Source organism: Myodes glareolus, chromosome 7, assembly GCF_982192425.1.
Source record: "Myodes glareolus chromosome 7, mMyoGla1.1, whole genome shotgun sequence".
Taxonomy (NCBI): domain Eukaryota; kingdom Metazoa; phylum Chordata; class Mammalia; order Rodentia; family Cricetidae; genus Myodes; species Myodes glareolus.
In genome coordinates this window covers 70021137-70046484 of record NC_142032.1, presented here as the reverse complement: position 1 = coordinate 70046484, position 25348 = coordinate 70021137, and the positions used below count along the sequence as shown (strand labels likewise).

At 45.5% G+C, this 25348-nt stretch overlaps 1 protein-coding gene across 1 annotated transcript in view; it reads right to left on the bottom strand.

The window, feature by feature from the left end:
- Positions 1 to 24871, bottom strand: part of Adam12 (ADAM metallopeptidase domain 12) — a 311146-nt gene extending 286275 nt beyond the window's left edge. The window contains exon 1 of the mRNA XM_048455333.3: positions 24453 to 24871. Coding sequence (XP_048311290.3) covers positions 24453 to 24543 — 91 coding nt within the window. The 5' untranslated portion in view covers positions 24544 to 24871. The remainder of the gene's footprint in view (positions 1 to 24452) is intronic.
- Positions 24872 to 25348: the final 477 nt, after the last annotated feature.

Sequence of the window (25348 nt, the reverse complement as noted above, 5' to 3'; positions counted from 1 at the left end):
AGTCAAAGACACTCAAAATGGATTAAAAGACAAAGCCAGTTATATGTTGTTTTCTAAAAATTTACTCCCTACACACATATGTACACATAAACAGATACACACAATATATGTAAGCCTTTCCGGATGGGAGGGAGTAATCCTTAAAATGTAAAAAGAACAATAGTCTTCCATGCTTCCCAGACACAGAGCTGGCATGGCAAAGTCCAGGTGGCTGCATATGTATCAGAGCAGACCTCAGACAAGAATCGTTTCCAGGTCTGGAGAGATGGCTTAGTAGTTAAGAGTACTCGTTGCTCCTCTGCGGTACCTGAGCTCAGTTCTCCCCAACTGTATTGCTCACAACTGCCTGGGCAACTCCAACTCAAGAGGCTCCAAAACTCTCTACTAGTTTCCATGGTTACTGTACTCACATGTGCATATTCCTACACAGGCACACGTCCACATACCACCCCCCCACACACACACATAATTTCATGGGGAATCTAATGCCCTCTTCTGACCTTCATGGGCACTGTACTCACAGGCATATAGCCACACAGACACATACAATACAATGATGATGGTGGTGATGATGATGGAATCATTTTCAGACACAGAAGAAATTTCATACCGATGTGTGTAACCATAAAGATTTTTCAAAGACAAGCAAATCCACAACTTCAATCTAGGGTTTTATTTTTCTTTTAATAATTGATAGAACGTGAAATAAAGACAGATAAACTCTTCCAAGACCATGCCAGTTACAGGACACTGTCCTTCCAGCGGCTGTAGAACACACATGCTTTCAAATGCCTGAAGAGTGTTCACTCACATGTGCTATCAACTCCAGTGTAAGAGCAGTTCCAACGGATATAAAGATCACAATAGAAATGCATCCCCTGTAAGCACATGACATTAGAAATAAACAGCAGAAGACATCTTTCAAAATCCGAACACATGGATTAATTTAAACATCCTTTTAAGAGCCATGGAGATGTCTCAGAGGGTAAAAACAGGAGTCAAATGATCTCGATGGCCTAAATTCAATCTCCATAACCCACACAAAAAGCTAGACACAGCGGCACACATCTGTAAATCAGGACTCTTGCTGGGAGGTAGAAAGCAGAGACAGGGCAATCTCCTGGAAGTTTGGGAGTCAGCTACCCTGAAGTATACTCCAAGGCACAAACCACAAAATGGAGCCTGGCTCAGCGAGGTGGAAGACGGGAACAGACTCCTGAAAGATGCCTTAAGATCTGAACATGAAGACACACACACACACTCACACACACACACACACGCACTCACACATGCTCACACACTCTTCACACCCCCACACTCACTCACAGACATATACACACTTACATACACTCATTTACACAACTCTTCATACCCTCACATGCACACACATACACACACTTATACACACTCATTTATACACTCACACATTCATTCACTCATACATACACACTCTTTCACACACTCACATACACACACACACACACACGCCCTAGATTATTACAGTGATGAATCCCAGCAGATGTTTAAGAGAGAAATAATAATATCTTACTGTAACTCTTTCATAAAATCCAAGAGGAGGTAAAACCTTCACAACTCTTGTTAAGAGGCCAGTATAACCCTACTACCCAAACCAGGCAAGAATATAGCAATGAAAGTCTTATGAACGTAGATATAAAATCCTTAATAAAAATGAGGAATTCTAATGTAGATCTCCCTGGACGTGCATAAATGTGGATATGTGTGTGTGTGTGTGTGCATGTGTGTGTCCCAATGTACATATATATAAATAACAGGAAACAAATGAATGTGCTAATTTGCAGAAACTAAATAGATCTTGAAGATCACATTCCCAGGCCTAAAACTAATTAGGTCACCCAATTGTTGTGTACATTAAAACTCTGCAAAGACATGAAGTTCAGTCTTCCTTTGATAACCCGCTTCCATAGTCCATAATCTCTGCTTATTTTCCTATTTCTACAAAGGATAGATGGTAAACACTGCGAGAATTATACAAATAAATGGCGTACCACCTTAGGACATGCTCTTTTAAAATCACCGAGAGTTTAACAATAACCACGTTTCATGCTAAGTTCCCAAACTTGTATACAAAACAGCTCCCCGAAGCCACCGAAGTCGTCCAACGTAGCTGTAAAGAGAAGGATGCTGCGGGACATGCGAGGGGGCAAGGTAAAACTCAAGATTTGCAAATTACCCTAGTGGAGTTCTCCATTGAATTTTGTGGTTGCTGAAGCTGCATTTTGTTTAGAAAGAGTATTTTGCCTCTCGACTGAATTTTTACTCATCTGAACCAAAGTTACTTACTTCAAAAGCTCAGCTGCCTGGAGAGGGGATAAAACGAAAAAGGGGGAGCACACAGTTAAGTTTATCATCACTGGGTCGCTAAGTAACAACTACAGGGAACCTGATGGGGAACCTCCTTCAGCCAATGATCTTAAAGAGGCTGGACCAGGTGAAGGTGTGACCTTTTGGGTACCCAGAGAAAAACTGCCGGTCCACCCAAGGCTTGCTCTCTCTCTCCCTGGCTCCTGCATTACACACTTGAGGCTGGACTTCTCAATCCTGTTCCATGAGTTTGCCCCTTGTAATAAAGAAATATAACTAGAATATAACTTGGGATTCTTTGTCTCATGTCCTCACTGTTCCAGTAACAGGAACCCAAACCCAAGTTAGAAAGAGAATAGAATGTCTCACACTGCTTCTTTAGTTTGTTTCCTTCCTGGGCAAAGAGAGTCACAGGCTGGGCTAGCAGAGACATGGTCTCACTTACTGTCGTTCTGCTGTTTACCCAAGAGTTGGAACGTCACAATATTTCCTAGAGCTGTTTCTTTTGGATCACTGGTGTAAAAAAAAAAAAAGGCCATATTTCCCACACCAAGCATGAGGACACATGGATTGTTTTTTAAGCAAAAGAGCTGTCAAGTGTGCTTGTCTGTTTACACGAATGGTCAGATAAAGGGGAAAAGTTAGGAAAGAGTAGCTCTTTAGCTGACCCACATTTGTTGAAAAGGAACGAAAAAAGCACAGTGAGCGGGGTCGCTCGGTCACTGCCCCGCTGCTGTTTATCTGGCAGCCGCTCGGTGTCAGGCACCAGAGACCCAGGGGGAACAAGGTTCCCAGGAAACGTCAACTTGAGTGCCTGCCCTCCCTTCTTGCTGGTGAGAACATCGATCTCGGCTACTGCTGCTAACCTTTGCTGACACTAGACTCCTGTCTCTTCAGGTTCTAACATAGACTGAAGGCCAGCAATCCTGCAGGAATCTTCCAGCACCAGATTGGGATTGCTTTGTGGACTGGGAAGCTATCAGACTCCCGTCCTCTCTGGTGTACAGATGGCCACTGCTGAACTATCCTGCCTCAATCATTTGTAAGCCAGACTAGTAAACACCTTTATATATATATAAATTATATATACATAAATATATATAATTATATATATTTATATATATAATTATATATATTTATATATTTATATTTATATGTGTATATATAACTATATATAACTATATATATATATATATATATCTGTTCTATCAGTTCTGTTGCTCTAGAGGACCCCATATAATACATTTGAGACGGAGTTCGGGTTAAGATAGTGCTGGAGTGAGGGAGAATGGATTGGGGACAGAGGCAAGGGAGACACAGCAGTAACACAGGACTTGGGGGCAGGTGGGGAACTGAAATGCAGGAAGGAAATTACTCTAGAGACAGGATGCTATTTCCCATCCTGTTACCTCTAGGGCAGAAGGTTCCATAGTAACTCTCGTTATCTAGCTGATTCATTGTGCTAGACAGCCTAAGACCTAAAAGATCTGGCTTGCGGGTACAGCTCCCCCATTGCCTTAGGGATGGATTAGACTGACCTTATCAGTCTCTTCTAGCTCACAGATTCTGGTCATCACATCATGATTAGATTACATCACTTCTGGTTTCTTGTGAGCAGCATCCCTCCACCCCCTATCCTCCTATTTCCCAACAGCTATAGATAACCTCTGTTCGGGAAATGAGAGGGCCTTCTGGGAAGTGTCACCTCCCAGACAAGCACTTTAAAAAGCTGAATTGCTTATGTGGTTTAAAATTTGGAAATAGGTCCTTTCCAGTTAAGGCTCCTCATGAGACCCAGTCCTGGCGATACATTAACTGATACCTGCAAGAGACGACACATCAGAGCACCAACAAGTCATGGCTAGATCTCTGTCCCCTGAACACCATGAGATTCTAAGCAGGTGCTGATGTAAAATAAGTAGTATTTCCACCTATGTACATTATAATTTTATCTGTCGTGGCTGGAAGATGTCAGACTGAATCTTGCATTTTATTTGTGAGAAAGAACAGGAGAGTCAGCAATTGAACCTGTCACACAATAAATTTCCCTGTGGAGAAGGCGCAGTTGAGCCGATAAGCTTGTATGATTCCTTGGTACAGAAACAAAGGGTAAAGTGCACTGGGTCCTAAAAATGGATCCTTGAGGTCAGGACCCACAGGACAAGTCCTAGGACCCTCAGTGTAAAAACTTAAGTGTTGTAGTAGCTCGGCGTCCTCCTGGAAAGCAGGGCAGCTGTCTCCTCCGTGGGCACCCTGGGATCGTGAGACATGAGAACTGAAAAAAAGCTGGAGTCTGAAGGGATGCATGAAGATCATGACTCCACCCTGTCCCAGTGAGCTCTGAAATCAACCCTCACACTGCACTTGACGCTGCCAGTTCGCAGCTGCAGTAGCTGAGTCAGACCCCATGTCCTCTGTGCCTTAGCTCCTCCATCTGTAAGATGGATGCATTGATAATCGTCACACATTTCCTTGGTCTGTGGTCACATTTTAAAGAGCCACGTCCTTCCAAGGGTCTAGCCCAGTGCCTGCTGAATGTTAGGGACACTGCCAGTGGCCCCACAATTGCTGTGGTCAGTCCTTCGGTCTTAGGACAGGGATTCATGGGCACAGTGGTAGCTGTATTTCCTACCAGGTCCTACCCTGTGGGTCTTAAACTTGCAGCCTTGGCTTTCCAGTGGGAAGAGAGTTGATCATAGCTCCTGCCTCCCCGGGGTGGAATGGTGGTGAACTGAGAATGGCGTGCGTCAAGCTCTCCGAGCAGGACTGCCTCATTGAAATCTCACACAAGCAAAACTTTAATTCTCTTCTGACAAGTAAAGGCAATCGGCTCTAGAAAATGTTGCCCGATAGGTACAGAATCTTTAGTTTCTAAAAAGGAGCCCTGGGGTGGGATCACATGTGCTGGACTAAGACTGTGTAGATGCTTTTGAAGAGCCACTTGTGACAAAGGAGGCTGGAACTAATGATGGAAGGTGGTCCAGACCAAAAGCACTTCAGCAACAGGGGACTATACTCTACTTACTGCTCCTCTGGCTGGGAAAGAAACACCAACGCTTGATATTGGAGATGAATATTTTCTTTCAATTCTAGAATTTTTTTTTAAATTTAATCTGTAGCCTTCTGAACAGCAAAGCTGCAGAGCTTCAAATGGGCTACAGTAGCGGTGTCATGTGTTCTGATTGGTAGTTGGCAGGAGAGCCAGGAGGCTGTGTGCTAAGTAAGCTTCATTCACAAAAGTGTGAAAGATTCTTCTCTCAACAGTAACACATCAACACCTACGCAAAACCTTGATGAGCCTTAAAACTCTGTTTACCTCCCCATTCTTCTCCTAGTCCTCCCCTCGGAGTGCTTTCCCAAGGGTCCACGGGGAGCTCGAAGCTTGGAAAATCCATGATTCTCCCTTTCTCGGTATTCCTTTTGTGCAGCCCTTATATTCCCATGGTGGCAAAGGAGGAAATGAATCTTTAGATTTCCTGCTGTAGGCCAACAAGATGAAAAAAAGCAGGGCTTGGTGGCATGCACCTTTAATCCTGGCGCTCAGGAAGCAGAGGCAGGCAAATGTCTGTGTGTTTGGGGCCAGCCTGGTCTACATCGTGAGTTCTATGACAGTCAGGGCTATGTGGAGAGGCCATGATGAACTGACACTATATTCCTGGGTTACAGAGAGATGCCCCTAATTCTACACCCAAAGACTGGAACATGAATTACAAATGGAAGGAAAGGAAAACACCCCTAAACTTTAATACCTCCATGTTGCATTTTGGGAACAACTCTGACAACCATCCATCAGGATCAGGAAGGAATGGGTAGCTCACAGAACCTAGAACTTGTACCTTCTAAAGTCTGGAGGGTAACTGATGCTACTGAGTGACCAGTGGTACCTGTTCCTCCCAGTACAATCTATACCAAATGCCTATATTTCCTAACTCAGTGCTTGCCACAGCCCAGGCAGGTGACCACACTTTCATTCCTTAGTGGCAAAGAATCTAAGGTAAAAGATTTACTAGGTTCCTCGGGGTCACACAGTTCTAAAGAGGTCTCTTCTCGAAGTTCAGATTTTGGCTTGTGATCCGGGCCACCTGTCATTTTCATAACTATGATGGGAGAATTCCCAGCACCCTTGACTTGCTACATCTAGCCAGGTGTGACCCCAGAGGAGACAGGTGAAAGAAAGACAGGTCTTTATTTTACGCCATTGATATCCCTGGGAGATGCAGGTATCTTTGGGAAAGGTTGTCTATGTCTGAATTCAATAGTCTTAGCTTGGTGTGCCAACTATTTCTTATCCTAGGCCTCCGCCCACCCTCCTAGCAAACAGCTGTCATATTTGACCCTCTGTAACCAATGGTTTACCCCCAGTTATGCTGAGGAGAAAGTAAAATGAAAAGTTTATTCTGAAGGCGAGCAGAGCTGAGAAACAGGCAAGGGGACTGTGGAATTTGTGAGTTCAAACCGGCAGAGGGAGGTGTGAGAGACGTGAAGTTCCCGTGAGTTAGCGGTGCTCAAGGAATGGGAACTGCCTGTGAAGAAATGGCAAAGGCTATGGAATCAAGTTAATGCGCCATGAGATTTTGGTGTCATCTGGGCAACTGTCTCCCGCCCCCGTAGATAAACGAGTAGAGAAATACATTTTTTATGGGATCACAGAATCCATTCCAAAAGTTGCAAAGATATTCAGGTGAGTGTCTGCCGTCAACTTGCTCCGTCATACAACCCCGGCCCCCTTATCAAAACGAGTAAGCATGGAAAATTCTAGTGTGTACTCCCAGAAGGTGCAGGCAAGAGGAATTCTGTTGACACCTCCGCTGGCTGGGAGGCAACTTCCGGAGTGCGTGTCTGCCTGGTTCCCCAGCTGTTCTCATTTTGCCTCTGCCAGAGGAAGATGGGAACAGCTGATGGCCTCACCCGAAGCTTCGCTTGGCCCCCTCATTAGCACATCCACCCCTGCAGCTGCCAAGGCAAAGCCTGACCTGCCAGCAGCAGAGCAGCTGCCTGATTCTCGGATGAGGATCCTGAGGCCTGGAAGCTGAGCCCCAGTGCCCCTGGAGTGGGTTCAGTTTCTTTTCAGCACATCCCTAGGATCCGTGCACGCGGCATGCCACGAGGTGAGAGCCTGTGTCTGGTTTGCACACCACCGTATCCCCTAGCTTCTAGCCCAACTCTTGGATCACAGTATGCAGCAAGGAAATGTGTGGACGCACACGGGACCTTCTGGCTCTGAACACATGATGACTCCATAGAGAACTTGCCACTGCAACGCATACAAGTGCTAAGTGTGACGCCCACATTGGAGGACCCGTATAACTGAACTTAAGAGAAAGGGAAGGCAATTAGGGGGAAATTAAAGGAATTCCCAGCAAAAACATTCTGACACTCCGACACCTCAGAAGCCAGGAGGAACAGTGGACACTGGCCTAACTCCAGGGTCTTACTGACAGGAAGTATGACTTGAACATGCAGAATGAGAGCTAAGTCTCTTGAATAAAATCAGGGCCTGGGCTAGGGGTCTATCACAGGGTACACGTTTGCCTAGCATATGAGGCCCTGGTTCCCATCCCAGGCACCACAATCTCCCCCATTTAAAAAACATTTGAACAGATCCTTTCAGGACCACCCTTCCCAAGTTATCAGGGCTATAAAAACACTGTGGGGTTCTCAAGGAACCTTCCATCTCTCAAGTCACTTATTTTCACCCCCAAATCTGATTGTTATTAGATGTTAGGTCCAAAGCAGGCTCCAAAAATACCACTGCTCCTGACAATGTCCTGAGTGACGGTCTGGGATCAGCTCAGGCTGCACTCTGAGCAGGTAACTAGATAGATTGCTACCTAAAGTCAGCATTGCTTTGGAGACCTTCCAAAGCAGGCGTCTGTTTGATCAGGGTTACTACTCTTATCCACACCCTGTAGCCAGCTACCTCCAGCCATGAGCGTCTAGATTCTGATCAACACAAACAAGCCTGTGATAGCTCAAAGTCCCCACGCTAATTCCCGGGCTGTTCTGGCCTGCACCCCGCCTCTCGCTACTCTGATCCCCAAGCTGTTCTGCCTCACGTGCTCTGCCTTAAAACTGGCAAGATTTCCCCATTTTGTACTCTCCCTTCTGCCCCTGGAGAGACAGCAATAGCAGTTTGATCCCCACAATAAACCTTTTCTCTACCCACAGAGTGGTCTGGTTCTGGGTGTCACCATGTCCCTTGCTTACACTAGGGACTCAGAACTTCAAGTCTTTGCCGTACGGATGCAGAGAGTAAGCTTACAATAAATGTGCAGTGTAAATGTTCTGAGTTGGAGAATGATCTACAAGGATGGGCACAGACAAATGGACTCCTGAGCACCTGTCAACATGAACAAATTATGCTCTATAGGAATGTTTTTGAATTGATTCCATGGCCCCAAGTGCACAGAGCTCCCATGGAGGAGGCAGCTGAGAAAGGGGAAGCAGAAGGTTCTGGAAGAGATGATCCATTATAATAAAGAAAAATAAATTTTTTTCACTCTAAGCTCTTGAGATGGTGGAACAATCTACAAGGGATGACAATATAGTATACCCAAAGACAAGAAAAAATAAAAGGCAACTACAATGAATGGTAACCAAAGGAGATTGCTTTAAAATGTACCTAGCAAGTCTGAAGAACTAAATTAAGCTTTCACAAGTGAGCATTTAAAGACAAGCGGGAAATGTAAGGTGAGTCAATGGATCGTTTAAATGGCAACTTAGGCACAGCTGAAAGGAGAATTGGTAAGATGGTATTTAGTCTTGGAAAAGGAGGCAAGGAAAGATTAAGGCATAAGCAGAAGCTATGAACAGATCACTGACTAACAAGGCCCAATGGCAAGGAAGAGTCTCATAGGAGGTCATAAAGGGGCAAAGGTTAATCATCTTCTTTACTGACTGGATTCCAGAACTGCAGGAAAGCCAGGCCTGGTGGCATAGATCTTAATCCCATTTATCTTGGCAGTTGAAGTGGGGGTGGTGGGTGGGCACAGTCACAGGTTCAATACCTGCCAGGGCTATGGAGTGAGTTCAAGGCCAGGTTGAACCACTTAATACGACTTGGTCTCAGAATTTGCAGTAAAACAAAGATGGCTTAGGGTGTGATTAAGCGTGGCATTTGTGAGTATGTTCAAGGCCCTAGGTTCAATCCCCACTAGCACAGAAAGATAAAGTGGGAGGGGACATAGGCAGAGGGAAAGAGAGGAAGAGAACAGGAAAAGGAAGAAGAGGAAAAGAGGGGTGGGGTGGGGTACTACTGACATAAGGCCAGACATGATAAATAAAGTTAATCCATTTCAGACATACACAAAAATAAATTCATATTAAATGGCAATAAAACCATAGAAATGTGCACACACACATATAAACACATGGACAACAATAAAGAACCACTTTATCTAGAGAAAAAGACAGATAATTATTATCCAAAAGAGAGCTTAGCCATCTCACGGAAGGCTGGGCTACACCAGGGGATCTCTGTCTGGTCCAGGGAAATGGCTGCCCATCTAGAATTCTACACAGAGCCAAACCCATGAAAGAGCTAAAATAGGCATCTTTGTGGACAGCAAATCAGAATCCTTCAGTGGAAGCCACCTTTAACAAGGAGTGAGCTGAGCCCAGCAGCAGGGAGGTCTGCAGGTAGGATATGGATGGAGACTTAAATGTAGTGGATAAGCCGGGCTACAGCTGGACTGACGAGGCCAGACCAGAGGCCTGTATGGTCCCATCGCATTGTTGTTAAAGACTTATTTAGTGTGTGTGTGTGTGTGTGTGTGTGTGTGTGTGTGTGTGGACACATGCAAGTACTATATGCACACACTATATGCAAGTACCTTTGAAGGCCAGGAGAGGACATTAGATGCCCTAGAATTGGAGTCCTCAGTGGTTGTGAGTTGCCTGACATAGGTTATGGGTAGGTGCCCTTAAGGACTGCGGCACCTCTAAGGCTCCCCCACCCCTAACAATGTTTGATGAATGCATTGGTTACTCTTGTTACTATGACAAACACCTGACAAAGGCGACTTAGGAGAGGGGTGGCTATTTTGCCTCACAGTTTGAGGGCCCAGTTTGTCATGTCAGAGAAGGCACGTTGGTGGGGACAGCCCGAGGCTATGAGGGCATGCAGTCAATGCCACTCACGTCTCAGGAAGCAGAGGGGTGAATCCTGGCACTCAGTTGGCTTTCTGCTTTCCTCCCTTCTATTCAACCATGGTCTCCAGCCTGTGGAACGGTACCATTCATTCACTTCAGTGGATCCTTTCTCCCCAGTTAACCCCCTCTGGAAACACCCTCTCTCATAGGTGGTTTTCCTAGGGCAGTAGTTGTCACCCTTCCTAATGCTGTGACCCTTTACTACAGCTCCTCGTGTTGCGGTGACCCCCAACCAGAAAACTATTTTTGTTGCTACCCCGTAACTGCAATTTTGCTACTGTTATGAATCGTAATGTAAATATCTGATATGCAGGATGTCTGATACGTGACTCCCTGGTGGCAACTCACAGGCTGAGAACCTCTGTCCTAAAAGATTCCAAATCCTGTGTTAACAATGATGATCAACTGCAACAAACAATACGTTTCAAAAATGTAGAACTGAACTACCAAACACCAATGTTAATGAATACTCAGAAGTATAGTGGGAAGCATCAAGCCACGCTTAGCCCGTGTGGCTGAGAGGAGGCAAAGCTTCTCTCCAGACTTCGTTAGTGAAGTGCAAAATGTGAAAATCCAAACAGCACTCGTCCAAGTGTGTAAACGGAATGGAGTGCAGAGTCTCTAAATTCACAGATCCAGGAGCTGTAAATAGTCTTTTAGAAAGAAGGAAAAAAAGACATATCAAAGGGCAAGAACTGGAGTTATTCTCACTGACACACACACACACACACACACACACACACACACACACATACACAGAGAGAGAGAGAGAGAGAGAGAGAGAGAGAGAGACAGACAGACAGACAGAGACAGAGAGAGAGAGACAGAGAGAGAGAGAGAGAGAGAGAGAGAACACAGCGCATGTGTGCTGCCAGTGTCTTAGCCGGCAGTGGTGGTGCTGAGGAGGAGCGTGACATGACAAATTGTGATAATTCTCATGGGATTTCTACTGAATGAATACACATTCTGTTAGTGTTAATAAACATGCAAGACCACTGAGTTCAAAATCAATACCCCAACAATAAGTTAAAAGAAGCGTACCCATACGTAAAACAAGAATAGCCTGACTGAGCAGGCACCTGTAGACGCTGAGTAACAGACACAAGGGTATTACTAGAAGTTTACTTCTGTGTAGTTTTTTCCCCCACCCTAAAGATCTAGAAGTTAGAGAGATGGCTCAGACTGTAAGAGTGGTTCTAGAAGACGGAAGTTCAGTTCCCAGCACCTGCATCAGGCAGACCACAACTCCTGCTCCACAGATGCAAGGGCCTCTTCTGCCCTCTGTGGGCACCCTGCACTCGTGTGGCAGACACTTTCACAGACACATAAATAAACAGACGAAAAGAAAAAAAAACCCTTAAAAATAAATCTCTAAAGAAACCCAAACAAAAGTTAAAGATCTAAAACCACAGCAACTGAAGTGCTTGGGGCATCTAGACAGAGCTCTTGCAGAGCTATGCAAGGCACTCTGGGGAGAAAGATATCCAAAGCATCCTGAGTATCATTATACAGGACGAGTAACTAGAAATGCCTGTGTCTATGACAGCAGCCTTGGGGTCATGAGAATGCTCGTTCTCTGCCAAATTAGCTGAGCTCTCTGCATGGGACATTATGCAAGCCCTCTAGGAAGATCCTCATAGTCATACAAAACCCTGGAACTTCATAAACAACCACGACGCTTTGGAAGGAAAGGAAGAATGGGAGAGATGAAGCCTTCTAAGAGTTTAGTGTGGGCAGGGATACATCATCTCATGACATCCTTGTAGACGACACTATGGCAGTGACCAAAGAAGAGAGAGATTATTAAATTTGTCTGAATGGAAGAGGAAGCAGAAAGAATGGAAGAGCCGGATGATGGGGAGGAGGCGGGGGAAAAGCTGCCCTCTGAACCCAACATAGCTATTATACTCATTGGCTCCCAGTAGCCGTGGTCACCTGTACAAGAACAAAGTCAGGCAAAGTTCCGGAGCAGATGGGTAGAAGATCCCCAGGCCCCACCTCTGACTGAGGAGCTACGGGCACTTGGTAGCTTCTGGAAGATTGAGGGTCAATCTTTTTCAAGGATGTGGCCACTGGTAGGCTTCCCATGCTCCAGTGGATGGTCCCACACCCATGCAAAACTGGGCAGTACCAACAGGACTTAGTGGGTTAGCAAGAGAAAAAAGAGACATCAAGTTGGGTGGAGGATGTGCTGGAGGGGAGTTGGAGGAGAAAATGGGGGGGGGCTATGGTGGTATTTTATTGTATAATGTATGAAATTCTCAAGTACATAGAAAAAAATTTATTTTGTTTGCGGTTTGGGGTTCCAGTCATTTCTGTTCTCCCTGCCCTGAGGGGTTTCCTGTGATGTGGTATTTTCAGGGTGAGCCTTAGCTAGCAGACCTCAACATGGGATCTCTGTACTTCTGAACATCTCCTCCTTAAGTCCCTCTTTCAGGAACTTTATCCAAGCAACAAGCCATATGGCCAACCTGAGCACTTAAGACCTCCCTGGAGACTGGAAGGAAGACCTCAGACCTCCTGTGTCGACCAGAATAGGAAGCAGATTCACTAACTGTTACTATGATTGTGGCTTATTTAGATGTGCACGAAAATAGATGCTGATCTCATACAGCAAACAGAAAATATATTTCAGTTATAAGTCAATAGCAAAAGTTAACATTTAGGAGAAATTATCTTTAAAAATCTCCTTTTGAGTTCAGAAAAGAAGGAAACATTCAAAAATCAAACTTAAAAAAAATCACTAAGAGGGCCAGGGTGATGGCTCAACAGGTAAACCTTGGCCCTGTAAGCCTGACAACCTGAGTTTGACCCTCTGACCCCACCGTGGAAGGAGAGAACTGACTCTGGAAAATTGCCCTTTGACCTCCATATGTGTATCACAGCATACATGAACCTTCAACACATCACATACACATACACGAACAGAGTAATGTCTGTTAGTCTAGAGGACCCAGTTAGATTCCCAGCTCTTACAGTGTGGTTCACAACCATCTGTAGCTCCAGACCCAGGGCAGCTGATGCTTTCTTCTGATCTCCGAGCATGCAAATGGTGCAGACATATGTAGGCAAGGCATTCACACACACACACACACACACACACACACACTTTTAACTTGGTAGAGAACAATTGAGAAAGATACCTGACATCGACCTCAGGCTATCACATGCACATCTATGCATATGAGCATGTGTGGTGATATTTCATTTGTATTCTAATAAATCAAGCTTGCCTGAAGATCAGAGAGTAAAACAGCCCCACAGACCAGGCAGTGGTGACACACACCTTTAATCCCAGTAGCCACACCACTTTGTCACAGAAACCAGGCAGTAGTGGTGCACACCTTTAAATCCCAGCCCTAGGGAGGAATATAAAATGAGAGGAGACAGCTCTCAGACGGTCTCAGTCTGAGATTCCTAGAGGCAGGAATGCCAACTCAGATTGAGATAGAGGTAGAGTCAGTGGCTGGCTGTTTTGCTTTTCTGGCCTTCAGGTTGAACCCCAATATCTATCTTTGGGTTTTTATTAATCATGCTACAAGCACAAGTGTGTGTGCACACATATACATGCACAGATAATGACTGATTTTCCCAGATCCCATAAAAGACAGGTTATTGTCATTATCAACCTCAACCAGTCTTAAAAAGAAACTTCCTTTTAGCAATGTCTAGCATACTCAGAACCACTGGCGAAGTTCTTGAGGTCAAGTGATTGTTGTTGTGGCATGGTTGTCCAATACTTAGCCATAGATAGACATCTATATCGCCCCCTCCAAGGCTCAGGGAACATATGCAGAGGGCATCAAAAAAAAAATGTTAAGATTCCTGGTAGGTTGACCAGGGCATGCCCTACAACTCTACGTAGATAGGAAACACAAATTGGACTTTCTAAGTTGAAGAGGAGGCAGAAGAATGCTCAAAGTTGGGTAGGTAGAGGAGGATCTGTGAGGAACTGGGAGAGGGAAGCGACTATGATCAAAACATCATATGAGATTCTCAAAGAATTAATAACAATACTATTTCAAAAAGCAAAAGGAAGCAAAGGATGCTAAATGCTGGAGAAGGGGCAGAGTGTTGCATCCTCCCAATTGAAACGTTCCCGCTAAGAGGGACTGGGCTCCTGAGACTCAAGAAGTAAACAAAAGGTCACAGGTTTGAGAAAATAGAAACTAGAAGGTTCTCAGAGGCCCCTCCCCAGCTTTGGAGCAGGAGTAGACAAGTAGGAGAGGTGCCTGTGGCCAAGAGAGCTGGACCCCGGTAAGGAAATGTAGCTCCGAGAAGAGAGATTGGGGGTCTGTTAAGTTGCAGGTCTGGGGCTGTGGCTCTCCGCTGGTGGGGTGGGTGGGCTTTTTCAGTGATGTGGCTGCTGTTCTGAGTTATTCCTGCTCTTGTAAGTGACCCATACTCCTGTGAGTAACCACTCGTTAATCGTCCCTCCCCCTCACCCAAAATGAAGGGAGGGAGGGAAGGAGGGAGGGATGGAGGGAGGGAAGAATGAAGGAAGGAAGGAAGCAAAAAAGGAAGGAAGGAAGGAAGCAAGGAAGCAAGAAAGCAAAGAAGCAAGGAAGCAACAAAATAATATCTACAATATGACTCCAATTCTCAGTTCTATAATAAAAACACATAAAATGCTGGAACAGTGATTGTCTTTTGGGGGGTACAAGAATTGTGCATAATTTTTCGTTTTATTCTGTTTTCAGTCCATTTCTTAAATTTTCTGTAACCTTACTTGCTATGTAACATGAATGAAGAAAAATAAAGAATATGGAAAACTGAATAAGAGATAAATAACAATAAACTAGTCCGAGAAAACGTCTAAACAAAACTAGTCTGAGACTATCTTATAGTCATGAAAATGTCACTTCAAAGATGAAAATATATCACATCTAGCTTGTCAAAATGTAAAAGCTAGAAAATCGCAAATATGCCTAATTTTGTGTAATCAAAACTCTCCAAGCAGGAATTTTTTTTCCCTTTGTGAAGCCAATTTGAAAAGCAATTTAACAAAGTATATTAAAGTGGAAAATGAACGCACTGTACAACTCAGCAATTCATTCATAATAAGTCCCCTAGAGCTCAGGCTCATACAGAAAGAAGACAGGAGGAGGATCCACCACTGTGATGTCAAAAGCTGGAGAAAACAGGTACTTGTCAACAGAGGAGAGCAGAATTCACAGCCTGGATTTACAGTTCAATTAGAAAGAGTGAGCCAAGTACAAAGGCCAACACGGATGAAGTTTGAAAATACACTGATGCTTAAAAGTGAAACAAAAGGCTGCGAATGTCATGTGCAGTAAGGAACCATTAGTCTAACATTCAGATACAAAATCCACATGAGGGACTGAGTGGAGAAATGCATATTCAAGACCCACCAACTACTCAGCAAGGAAGAAGGGTGGCTGGGTGGGAAGCGGGCGTGGGGCACACATACGTCTTTAACATTTTAGACCGCTAAGGTTTTGATAAAATCCATTGAGTAAGGATCAGATGTGTTACTTACAATGGGTCCTCTGCTCCACGTTAAGTTCTTTCTCAATCATCTTTTTCTCACTATACTAAATTATATTGCAATTGACCGAAAAATTGTTTTCTTTTGAAATGTGCTACTTTTGAATATGAAACTCTCCTGCACCTATAGGCAGGGACAGAGTTCATGTGTTTGAAGACTTAGGCTCCAGGAGTCTGGAGAGATGTAGAGCCTCTGAGATGGGTCCTAACCGGCAGACACAGGGTTGGGGGGCAAGCCTCAAGGGTCAAAGATCAACCTAGTTCTTTGTTTCCGATTCACTAAGCTCTGATTTTCTTTTATATACATAGAAGAGACAGGGTTTCTCTGCATAGCCCTGGTTGTCATGGAACTTACTCTGTAGACCAGGCTAACCTCAAACGTAGAGATTTACTTGTCTCTGCCTCCCAAGACATGGATTAAAGGCGTGTGCCACCACCGCTTTGCTTATGATCTGGTGTTTCTATACCCCAAGTCCCTTTGAGCCATGAGCTGAACGAGTTCCTCCCTTTCAAGTTGCTTCTGTCGAGCATTTTGTCACAATGTCAAGGAAAGGAACCAGCACTGTATATCTCAGAAGTAGGACTGCTCAATTACCCTTTAAACCACAGACTGGCTGCAGAGATGGTTCAGTGGTTCAAAGCAGAGGACCAGAGTTTGTTTCCCAGCACACACATTGGGCAGCTCACATGGCCTATAACTACAGCTCCATGGGATCTGACACCGTCTTCTGGCCTCCCAAGGCATCTGCATTCCTCTGTATGTTCCCTGCACGCTCTACACGAACACACAGATTCAAGTTATAACTCATTTACTTATAAAAGAATATATCGTGAGACAATTCAAAATCTCAATGCAAGCTCCGATATTACCTGGATACTGAGGATTCAAAACAAACCAAACAAGTAAAATCAGGTTCTCAGATCACATCCAAGCTCAAGTGAGCTTAGACAGTCACCCCACCACTACCACACACACACACACACACACACACACACACACACGGGGGGGGGGGGGGGGAGAATGAATATGTTTAAATCCTCTCTGGCCTTGAGTGCCAAATGACATAAGAATGTTTTGGGTTCAAATGTTGAATGATGCTTAGCATACTCTGCTCAGGGACACCAGCCTCTGTAGAGGGCCATCTAAAGAGCAACAGAGGTCAAAGCAAAGCATCGGCAGGAAGCAGGCCGAAGGCCAGCGTATCCAAGGAGGCTGCCCAATTTTTAAAACAGTTGCCAGGAAGCTGGGCTCTTAATGTATAACCTTGGGATGACATAAAAGCTTAAAGGATAAAAAATATCAATATGAAGCTGAATTATTTAGCTTCTCCTCCTCATCTGTCAATTGAAGGCAAGGTATATTGGGCATTAAATAAAGTCCAAGGAAACAGGATGAAAAATGACTTGCAGGAAGTAGGAAGGTTGAAACAGCGGTCTGTCTGAAAGCACAGGGCTCGAGCACACATTTGAATTGGAAAGCAGCATCTCTGATCTGCATTACCAAGTCTACTGAAAATCAGATGGATTGCCAATCTCCCTGCCATGAGCATTGTATTATGCCAAAGATAGAGTACACAGATTACAGGATGTTCACCATGGATGGGGTATGGCCTACTTTTCCTCATGAGATAGCAGAGAGATGGGCTTACATCTGTGGCCTTCGGACGCCATCTGAAGCCCCAGTGTCCACTGCTATGGGAAGAGGGCAGGGACAGGACAAGCTGCATGAGATTTTGGCATGGTACCTGGCTCCGGTGCCCTCTGTGGTTTTTGATATCTCCATGCTGCCATAAAAACTCTGGGTTTCATAAGTACTAACTGAACATATAGAATGAAACAACTATGTGAAATGCAAACCTTCCACCAAGACTGTGTTCACCTCACTTCTCAGTCCTGATATCCAGAGCTGTTTAGCCCTGCTGTATGCAGTGCAGGCTGAGGGTTGTGGGGCCGTGTGTAGAGCAGGCTGAGGGTTGTGGGGCCATGTGCAGTGTAGGCTGAAGGTTGCGGGCCATGTGCAGTGCAGGCTGAGGGTTGTGGGGGCTACCCATGTGCCTCCAAACTCACTCAGAAACACTTCTCAAACTATCTTTGGAAATAAGCAACATGGTGGGAACAACACAGCTTTAAAAGGCTCCTAGAAGACACTCTGATACAAAAAAAAATTTTTTTTTTTTGCAACTGTTATGAGCTCATTACAGCCCCATCTAGGGCAGGAAGAAATCTACTTAACTTCTTTAAATGACGGCGCTTCCGTCCTTGAAAATATTTTTGTGTGCAATTTCCACAGCTGCGGCATTTGTCTAATTAGGTATACGTTGACTTTGAGTTTCCGTAGATTTTTTGAAAAGAAAGTTTTAAAACATTTTAAAATGGATTGAATGTTTGTTTCCACAAGGAAGGGAGAGAAGGAGCCAAACGATGGTGGGAGGAAGGGAATGGCAACTGTGGTAACAGAGGCGTGGCTGGCTTCTAGCTGGGCAAGGCAGAGGCACGGTGCTACCCCATGTCTCTCTGGAAACCACCATAAAGCTATGGTTATCCTAGCAACAACAATAACCGTAAGAAATGAAGAATATTGAAAGTCAGAAGAGGCACCCATATTTTGGGAGATGAGCGGCTCTGGGCTGAGCTCCGAATAAGACGCATTGTCTCGGTCCTGTCCTGGGGCGGTTTGAATGAAAAGCATTTGGCCCCCAGTTTGTGGAACTGTTCTGTAGGCTTGGGAGGTGTGGCCTTGATGGTGGGTGTATGTTCCTGGGGATGGGATTTGCGAGTTTAAAGACTCCCACCATTTCTAGTTTGCTGTCTCGGCTTCACTTTTGCCGTTCAAGATGTGAGCCCCCAGCTTCCTGATTGAGCCACCATGCCTTGTGCCTTTGCTCTGCCATCATAGACTCTAACCCTATGGGACTGTAAGCCCCAATAGATTATTTTTTCTATAAGTTGCTTTGGTCATGGTGTTTTACCATAGCAAGAGAAAAGTAACTATTGCATGTCACTAGCGCCTTTCCAATGGGAAAGGAAGAGAAGAAGGGAGTAAGGGAGGGGGAAAGGAGGTGAGCCTGGCCTCCCTGGAGAATATGAAAGCCATTAAAGGCAAGAAGGACATGCAAAGCCCTGGAAGGGGCCCTGTGCAGTCTCAGGGCAAGCATGGGCCTGGAAAATGAGAATTCGAAACTTCAAATTTCTTGCAAAGCTGGAATGGTGGCTGCCTGCCTCCATAGTCCCAGGACACAAGAATGCATCCCGGAGACAGAGCAGCACAGAACTTTTAAGCTCACAAGTGTTCCCATTCCCATCGCAGCCTGATCCTAGAGAGAAAGGTTCATGAGGGACTGAAATAAAAACAGAAACATTAAGTAAAAACAAAAGTGAGAATATAATATTCTCTTTAACACTGTTCTGTCGCTCTACAAGGCCTTGTAGCCAGGCTAAAACCTCCAGCATGAGATACGGGGATTTATTTGTTTGTTTAAAACAAAACACTGATCAGCCCGAAGGAAAACAACTTATGCCAGCACAAATGCTGTATGGAGGTCTCCCAATAAAATGTAGCCTCCTTCCCTCATCAATAAATCCATCCGCGAAAGCACACAGAACTTCCAATCAGCTCAGAATCCCATTATTAAATGGCAACAGTGAACTGAAAGTCAGATGTTTGAAGAAAGTAAGAGATTCTTCCAAAGGCAGGAAAGAAGCATCTCAAAATTCACAGTGACCCTGAGGTGAACAGAGAGTGCCTGACATCCAATAATGTATTCGGAGAGCTAACAGAAACCATGTATGCATGACAAGAAGACATGGCCATTATCATAAAACGAAGGCAATTTAAGTAGCAGGAAGAACTCTTGGAAATGAGATGGTAGTAAACATCTTTCAACGGAATGGGGGTAGTTACAGAACCACCCCCCAATAGAATAAAGAGTAGAATGGAAGTAGATAAGGAAGAAGACAAAACACTGAAGAAATAACGTGAGAAAGCAAAGTAGAACTTCATAACCTGACATCCCAATTTGACAGTCACGCTGAGTTCCCAGCATGACTGTCAGAAAGAACGCCGCTAAAGCATGCCACACAAAATGTGAAAATCACAGGTAGAAGAGAGGATAGCAAAAAGAAATATATTTAAAAGATGAACAATGAGTATGGCTAGTAATTTCTCATGTTCTCAAGTGGTAGTGGGTACAGAAACAAAAAAGAAATTCCTTATTGAATACCGAGGACATGTGACCTCTATAAAACTAGTAATCGAGGATGGAATGGAAAGACACAAAGAAAAAAGACTGAAATGTTGACATTACCCTTGCATGTATATATAGATGTATGTATATACACATATACATAGTATATACTGTATCATATTTATACACACAAATGAATATGTATGTGTGTATGTATGTGTGTGTGTGAGAGAGAGAGCGACAGAGAGAGAAAAAGAGAGAGAGGGAGAGAGAAAGATCATCTTTATGGGGAAGAGAGATGTTCGGCTTCTTTAGATTATTTAGCCTCATTGCTTTTTCGAAAAATAGAATTTTCCACAAGGAAGGTATAGAAGCCAAATATCAGTGGAAGGAAGAAAATATTTGTATATCAAGTATGGCAATAGTTTTATACATGTAAACACATACTCGTGTGTGTGCATGTGTTTGTGAAGGGTACAGGAGACACAAGTGTTCTAGTAGATCTCTGGTTTTTTTAGACACGCCTGTGTGCACAGCTGCACACATTGTCTCTTCCAGAGTCCTGTGCACACGACAACATCCTGGATCATAAACCACCAATGAGAGCTGTGAATCTGCTAAAAGACTTATAAAAATACTATTTTCTTGAAAGAAGAGGGCAATTGTAGGTCTGTACCTTTCGCCTCTTTTGCCCAATTGCTGCTTAGAATGCAGATATAAGAATAAGCATTGCAGCAGCCAGCACGAGACCAAAAGGCAGTAAATGTAAATGCAGAATGGCAGGTACAAAGAATGCGCAGTAGCCCTGATTATAGCACTGGCGTGTAGAACCTGTGAAACCACTCTTACACTGTTCATTTCATAGTGACTTTTCATGCAAGAAAAAAAAAAACGCTCCAAGAATAGTTTCTGCTATTTGCAACTAAAAGCAGCCTTCATACATTCACAAGTTATCAAAGAACCATCTTGGCCTAGAGAGATGGCTCAGCAGTTAAGAGCACTGGCTGCTCTTCCAGTGGAGTCAGGTTCTATTCCCAGCACCTACACCACAGCTTACAAAGGGCTGTTGAATCCAGTTCCAAGGCATCTGGCGCCCTCTTCTTGCCTCTACAGAACATGACACAAAGCATGCGCATAGTGCGAACATACTCATAAGCAAAATATCCGTATACATAAAATATTTCTAAAAATGGGTACCATCCAAATACTCTTTCTCAGAAATTTCTAGAACATGTACATCACATATTTTTTTTTAAAGGAAGGAAGAAAAAGCTATGTGCTCAGAAAAGAAATGAGGTAATATGGGAAGGATATGACAGAACTTTCCAGGCTCTTGGGTAAGGATAGCCCTGGAGCAATTGCTGAATCATGTCTCTAAAGGATAATCAGTTCATGGGACCAGGGAGATAGGCTCAACCGGAAAATTGCTTGCTGTGCAACCATGAGGCCCTGAGTTCAATTCCCAAAATCCACACAAAAAGTTCAGCTTAATTGTGTGTGCTTGTAATGCCATGGCTAAGAGCAGCTTTGGGTAGATCCCTAGGGCTTACTGGTCAACCAGTTCGACTACTTGATGCATTCCAGCCAGTGAGAGACACTGTGAGTGGTACTTGAGGACTGACACTGGAGACGTGCCTTCTGTCCCCTACATGTACCCCTCCCCCTCACAACTCTCATACACATAGATGAACACAAAAGTAACATAAGGGTTCAAGGAAAGGTATCACCCAGGAAAGGAAACTCACATGATCTGATTCAGGGTGGACTGCCGTAATGAGTCTTTCTCAGTCCCACCAGCTAGCGCCCAAATACTGACATAGGAACTTCTCAGTAATTATGAAAGCTCGGCCTATAGCTTAGGCTTATTTTTAACTAACTCTTACACCTTAAAGTAGCCCATTTATTTTAATCTATATTCTATCATGTGGCATTGCCTCTCTTCCACCAAGCACCTTCTGTTTCTTCTCTTTGTCTCCTGGCCTCTCCCTTCTTGCCTCCATTCCTCCTTTCCTTTTTATTCTGCCCGGAAGTCCCGCCTAATCTCTTCCTGCCTAGTTATTGGCTATTCAGCTCTTTATTAAACCAATCAGAGGCACTTTGGCAAAAACACATCATCACAGTGTACAAAAAAGGTTATTCCACAACAGACTGTACTGACGTTGGTGACAGTGAGAACACCCCACGTGAGGAAAAGAGGAACAGCAAGCCTATGACTCCATGGCTGCTGTAATGCAAGTAAGTAAGCTACAGATGGACAGGATGATGGTGGCAGCCTGGATGGGAAGGTGCATAAAATAGAAGAAGCAGGGGAGAGGGAAATACGCCCTTGTAGTTGGTGGCTTATGTTGTGAAAGGGAGGCTCAGGGGCGATGTCAGCATGAGGCATGGGAGAAGGCAGCAGATATCACTGCAGTGGGAAAGATTGCTATGAGAAGAGGTCTTGGGATCCAGGACTCTGTTTTGGACTTGTTTGGGCTGAGCTGTGCTGGAGCTCATGGTAATGAACGAGGCTATAGTCAAATTCAGGATATGCTCAGCCCTCAACAAGTAATGATTCCTCTCTTCTGCCAACATGAATAAATGCTTCATGTGTTTACATTTTAAACATCTTCAGTGACACGATTTGGGGCATGGATTGAGATTTGATCCTGAGACTCCAAGTATAAACATGCCGTGAACTTGGAATATTAAACCACAATACTTAAAGCCACTAAAAGTGTGTTGGCCTTAAAACCTTGCTGAAGCTGTCTCTATCCCAAGGCAGGGCTCTGTCTACCAAAGCTGCAGCCATGAAGTAATAACACCCCCCCTCAATAATTCCACACTATTAGCTTTATTTAATAAACATTTGCCTCTAAAAAATATCAGCTGTGCTCGGACTTTTGTTTACGTGTGTGAAGCATGTGCCAAGTTCAGGACCACCTCAGGCATACTTTGAAACTTAGTTTACATGTTTTAAAGTACAGTTGCTGTAACACCTTCAAACCTTCAAAGGAATTTGTACAAAACTCTCTCAAAAACACCTTTGACTTCGGTTTTCATCTGCAGGTCCCAGAGTTCTCTAGTCTTCAGTGTTGTTGCCTTTCTCACTGGTACTACCTTGATTGTGCAATCGTTTAATTTAATCACCAGTTTGCCATGTTGGTCTCTATAACTGTATATTTATATTATTTATATTTATATTTGTGGGAGCTGGGATTTGGTGACATTTATGGCAGACCCGCTGGGGTGGAGGGTAACAGTGACAACTGAGAAATCAAACGTTTCGTGTTGGAAACAGTGGCCGATGGAGGGTTAGCTGCTGAAACCTAAATGCCTGTTACATAGAATCACAGAAATCTGAGTCTGAGGCCAACGCAAAATTATTCATTGGTGAACAGCGCCCCTAGCGGCAGAAGGGAGCCAGCAGCGATGGTGACCAGGGAAGCTCCCGAATTTTAAAAAGGCACCTGCTGTGAGTTCTCATTATGCAAACAGGCTCCACAGGTGCCCGGGCTTTAAGAAGATCCAACTCAGGAAAATACAAGTCTGTAAAAACGCCTTTAATGTATGCACTTTCGTTTAACTCGGAAGTGGGTTCTCGCTCTACACGAGGTCTTGATGTACGCGATTATTTATCACCAAGGATGAGTAAGAGGGACGGAAGAGTTCTGCTAAAGTTTGATCGTTACTGACAATTAGGGCGTGAAGCAGGAGATCCGTTAGGGATGGCATGGGGGAGGAAGTCAGTTAAAACAAGAAAAGTAAAGACCGCTGCAGGTACACACCTGTGTGTGTTTGTTTGCGGGGAGGGAGTGGGGGTCATCTGCGTGGCCACCGTGCGTCCCTCAACTGTGTCAAGGCGGTGGGGGGAAAGGAAACCTTGTGGGGGGTTGACTCTGACGCTGGGTGGAGGAACTCGCCAACCCACCGGATCAGTAAAACTACCCCACGCACACCCTCTCAGGCGACACGTGTAACTGTCAAGACAGTGAGAGAGCCTTAGGAACCAATGTCACTCCAAGACGGAAGGTTGTGGCATTTCATCCAGACACTAGCAGCTTCAAGCCCCTAAGTCAAGTGTCTTTTCCACACACACATCCCCAACCCCCGTAGTAGGCACCTGGCAGGGGACCGGGTGTCCAGGCGCTGAAAGCGCGAGCCGGGGGTTCCGCAGATGCGCCCGGTGCGTCTCCTCTCCCCACGGCGGTGGCACGCGGAGACCCCAGACGGGGTCCAGGTGGCGGAAAGAGGACGCGCGGGCAGCCGCCTGCACGGGTGACTTACCTCGGGCTGCATGGGGCGCCAGCAGGGCCCCGGCCAGGGCCAGCAGGAGGGCGCGGGCGGGGGGCGCGCGCCTCGGCGGGCGCTCTGCCATTGTCGCCGGGCTGGCGTGCAGCTGCTTCGGGGGTCCAGCAGCCAGCGCTGCAGCATCCCACGCGGGCGCAGAGCCTAGGGACGTCCTACTGCCCTGAGTCTGCCGCGACCCCCTCACGCAGCGCCCCGGCCGCGGAGCAGAGAGTCTAGCCTTTCATTTTTCAAAAAAAAACTTTCTCCCCTCCCCGTGTGTGTGCGTGCGCGCGCGCGCTACTCTGGCACGAGCCGCCCTTGACCGTTGCAATAAATGAGCAGCCTGTCCGAGTTGGCGCCGGGGACCAGCGATCTGAGGGCGGGCCTGTGCAATGGATCCGCGGCCAGCAGTCGCCGTTCTCATTACCACGGAACAAATTAGCGTCTCCCCCGCACCCCGCCCGCCAGCGGCGTCCCGCGGGTCCTAGAGACCGCTCCGGGGTCCCTGCCCGCCCCAGTCCCGCCCACTCCCGGGGGCGGCTGGATGTAGGATGTCCCCGGACACCGAGCGCGGGCCGCCCGCGTAGACCCGGCTCCGTGGCGGTGACGGCGCGGGAACGCACACTTCCCAGCCTCAGGATGATGTGGCCGCGGGGCCTGGGCGCGGGCAGCCAAGAGCACACGCGGCGGCGGGGTCCAGCTTTCCAGACTGAGGCTGGAAAGGATGACTGGGCTGTTAGCTGCTGGCTAGCAGGGAAACGGCGGGACGCGAGGAACAGGTCTGGGATGTGGTGCACAGCCAGGCAGACTCTGGCTGCCGGGTTCCAAGGCCCCAAACCCGCACCTCACACCTGAGGAATAAGTTTGAATTTACAGCACCAGGCACTTAGGCA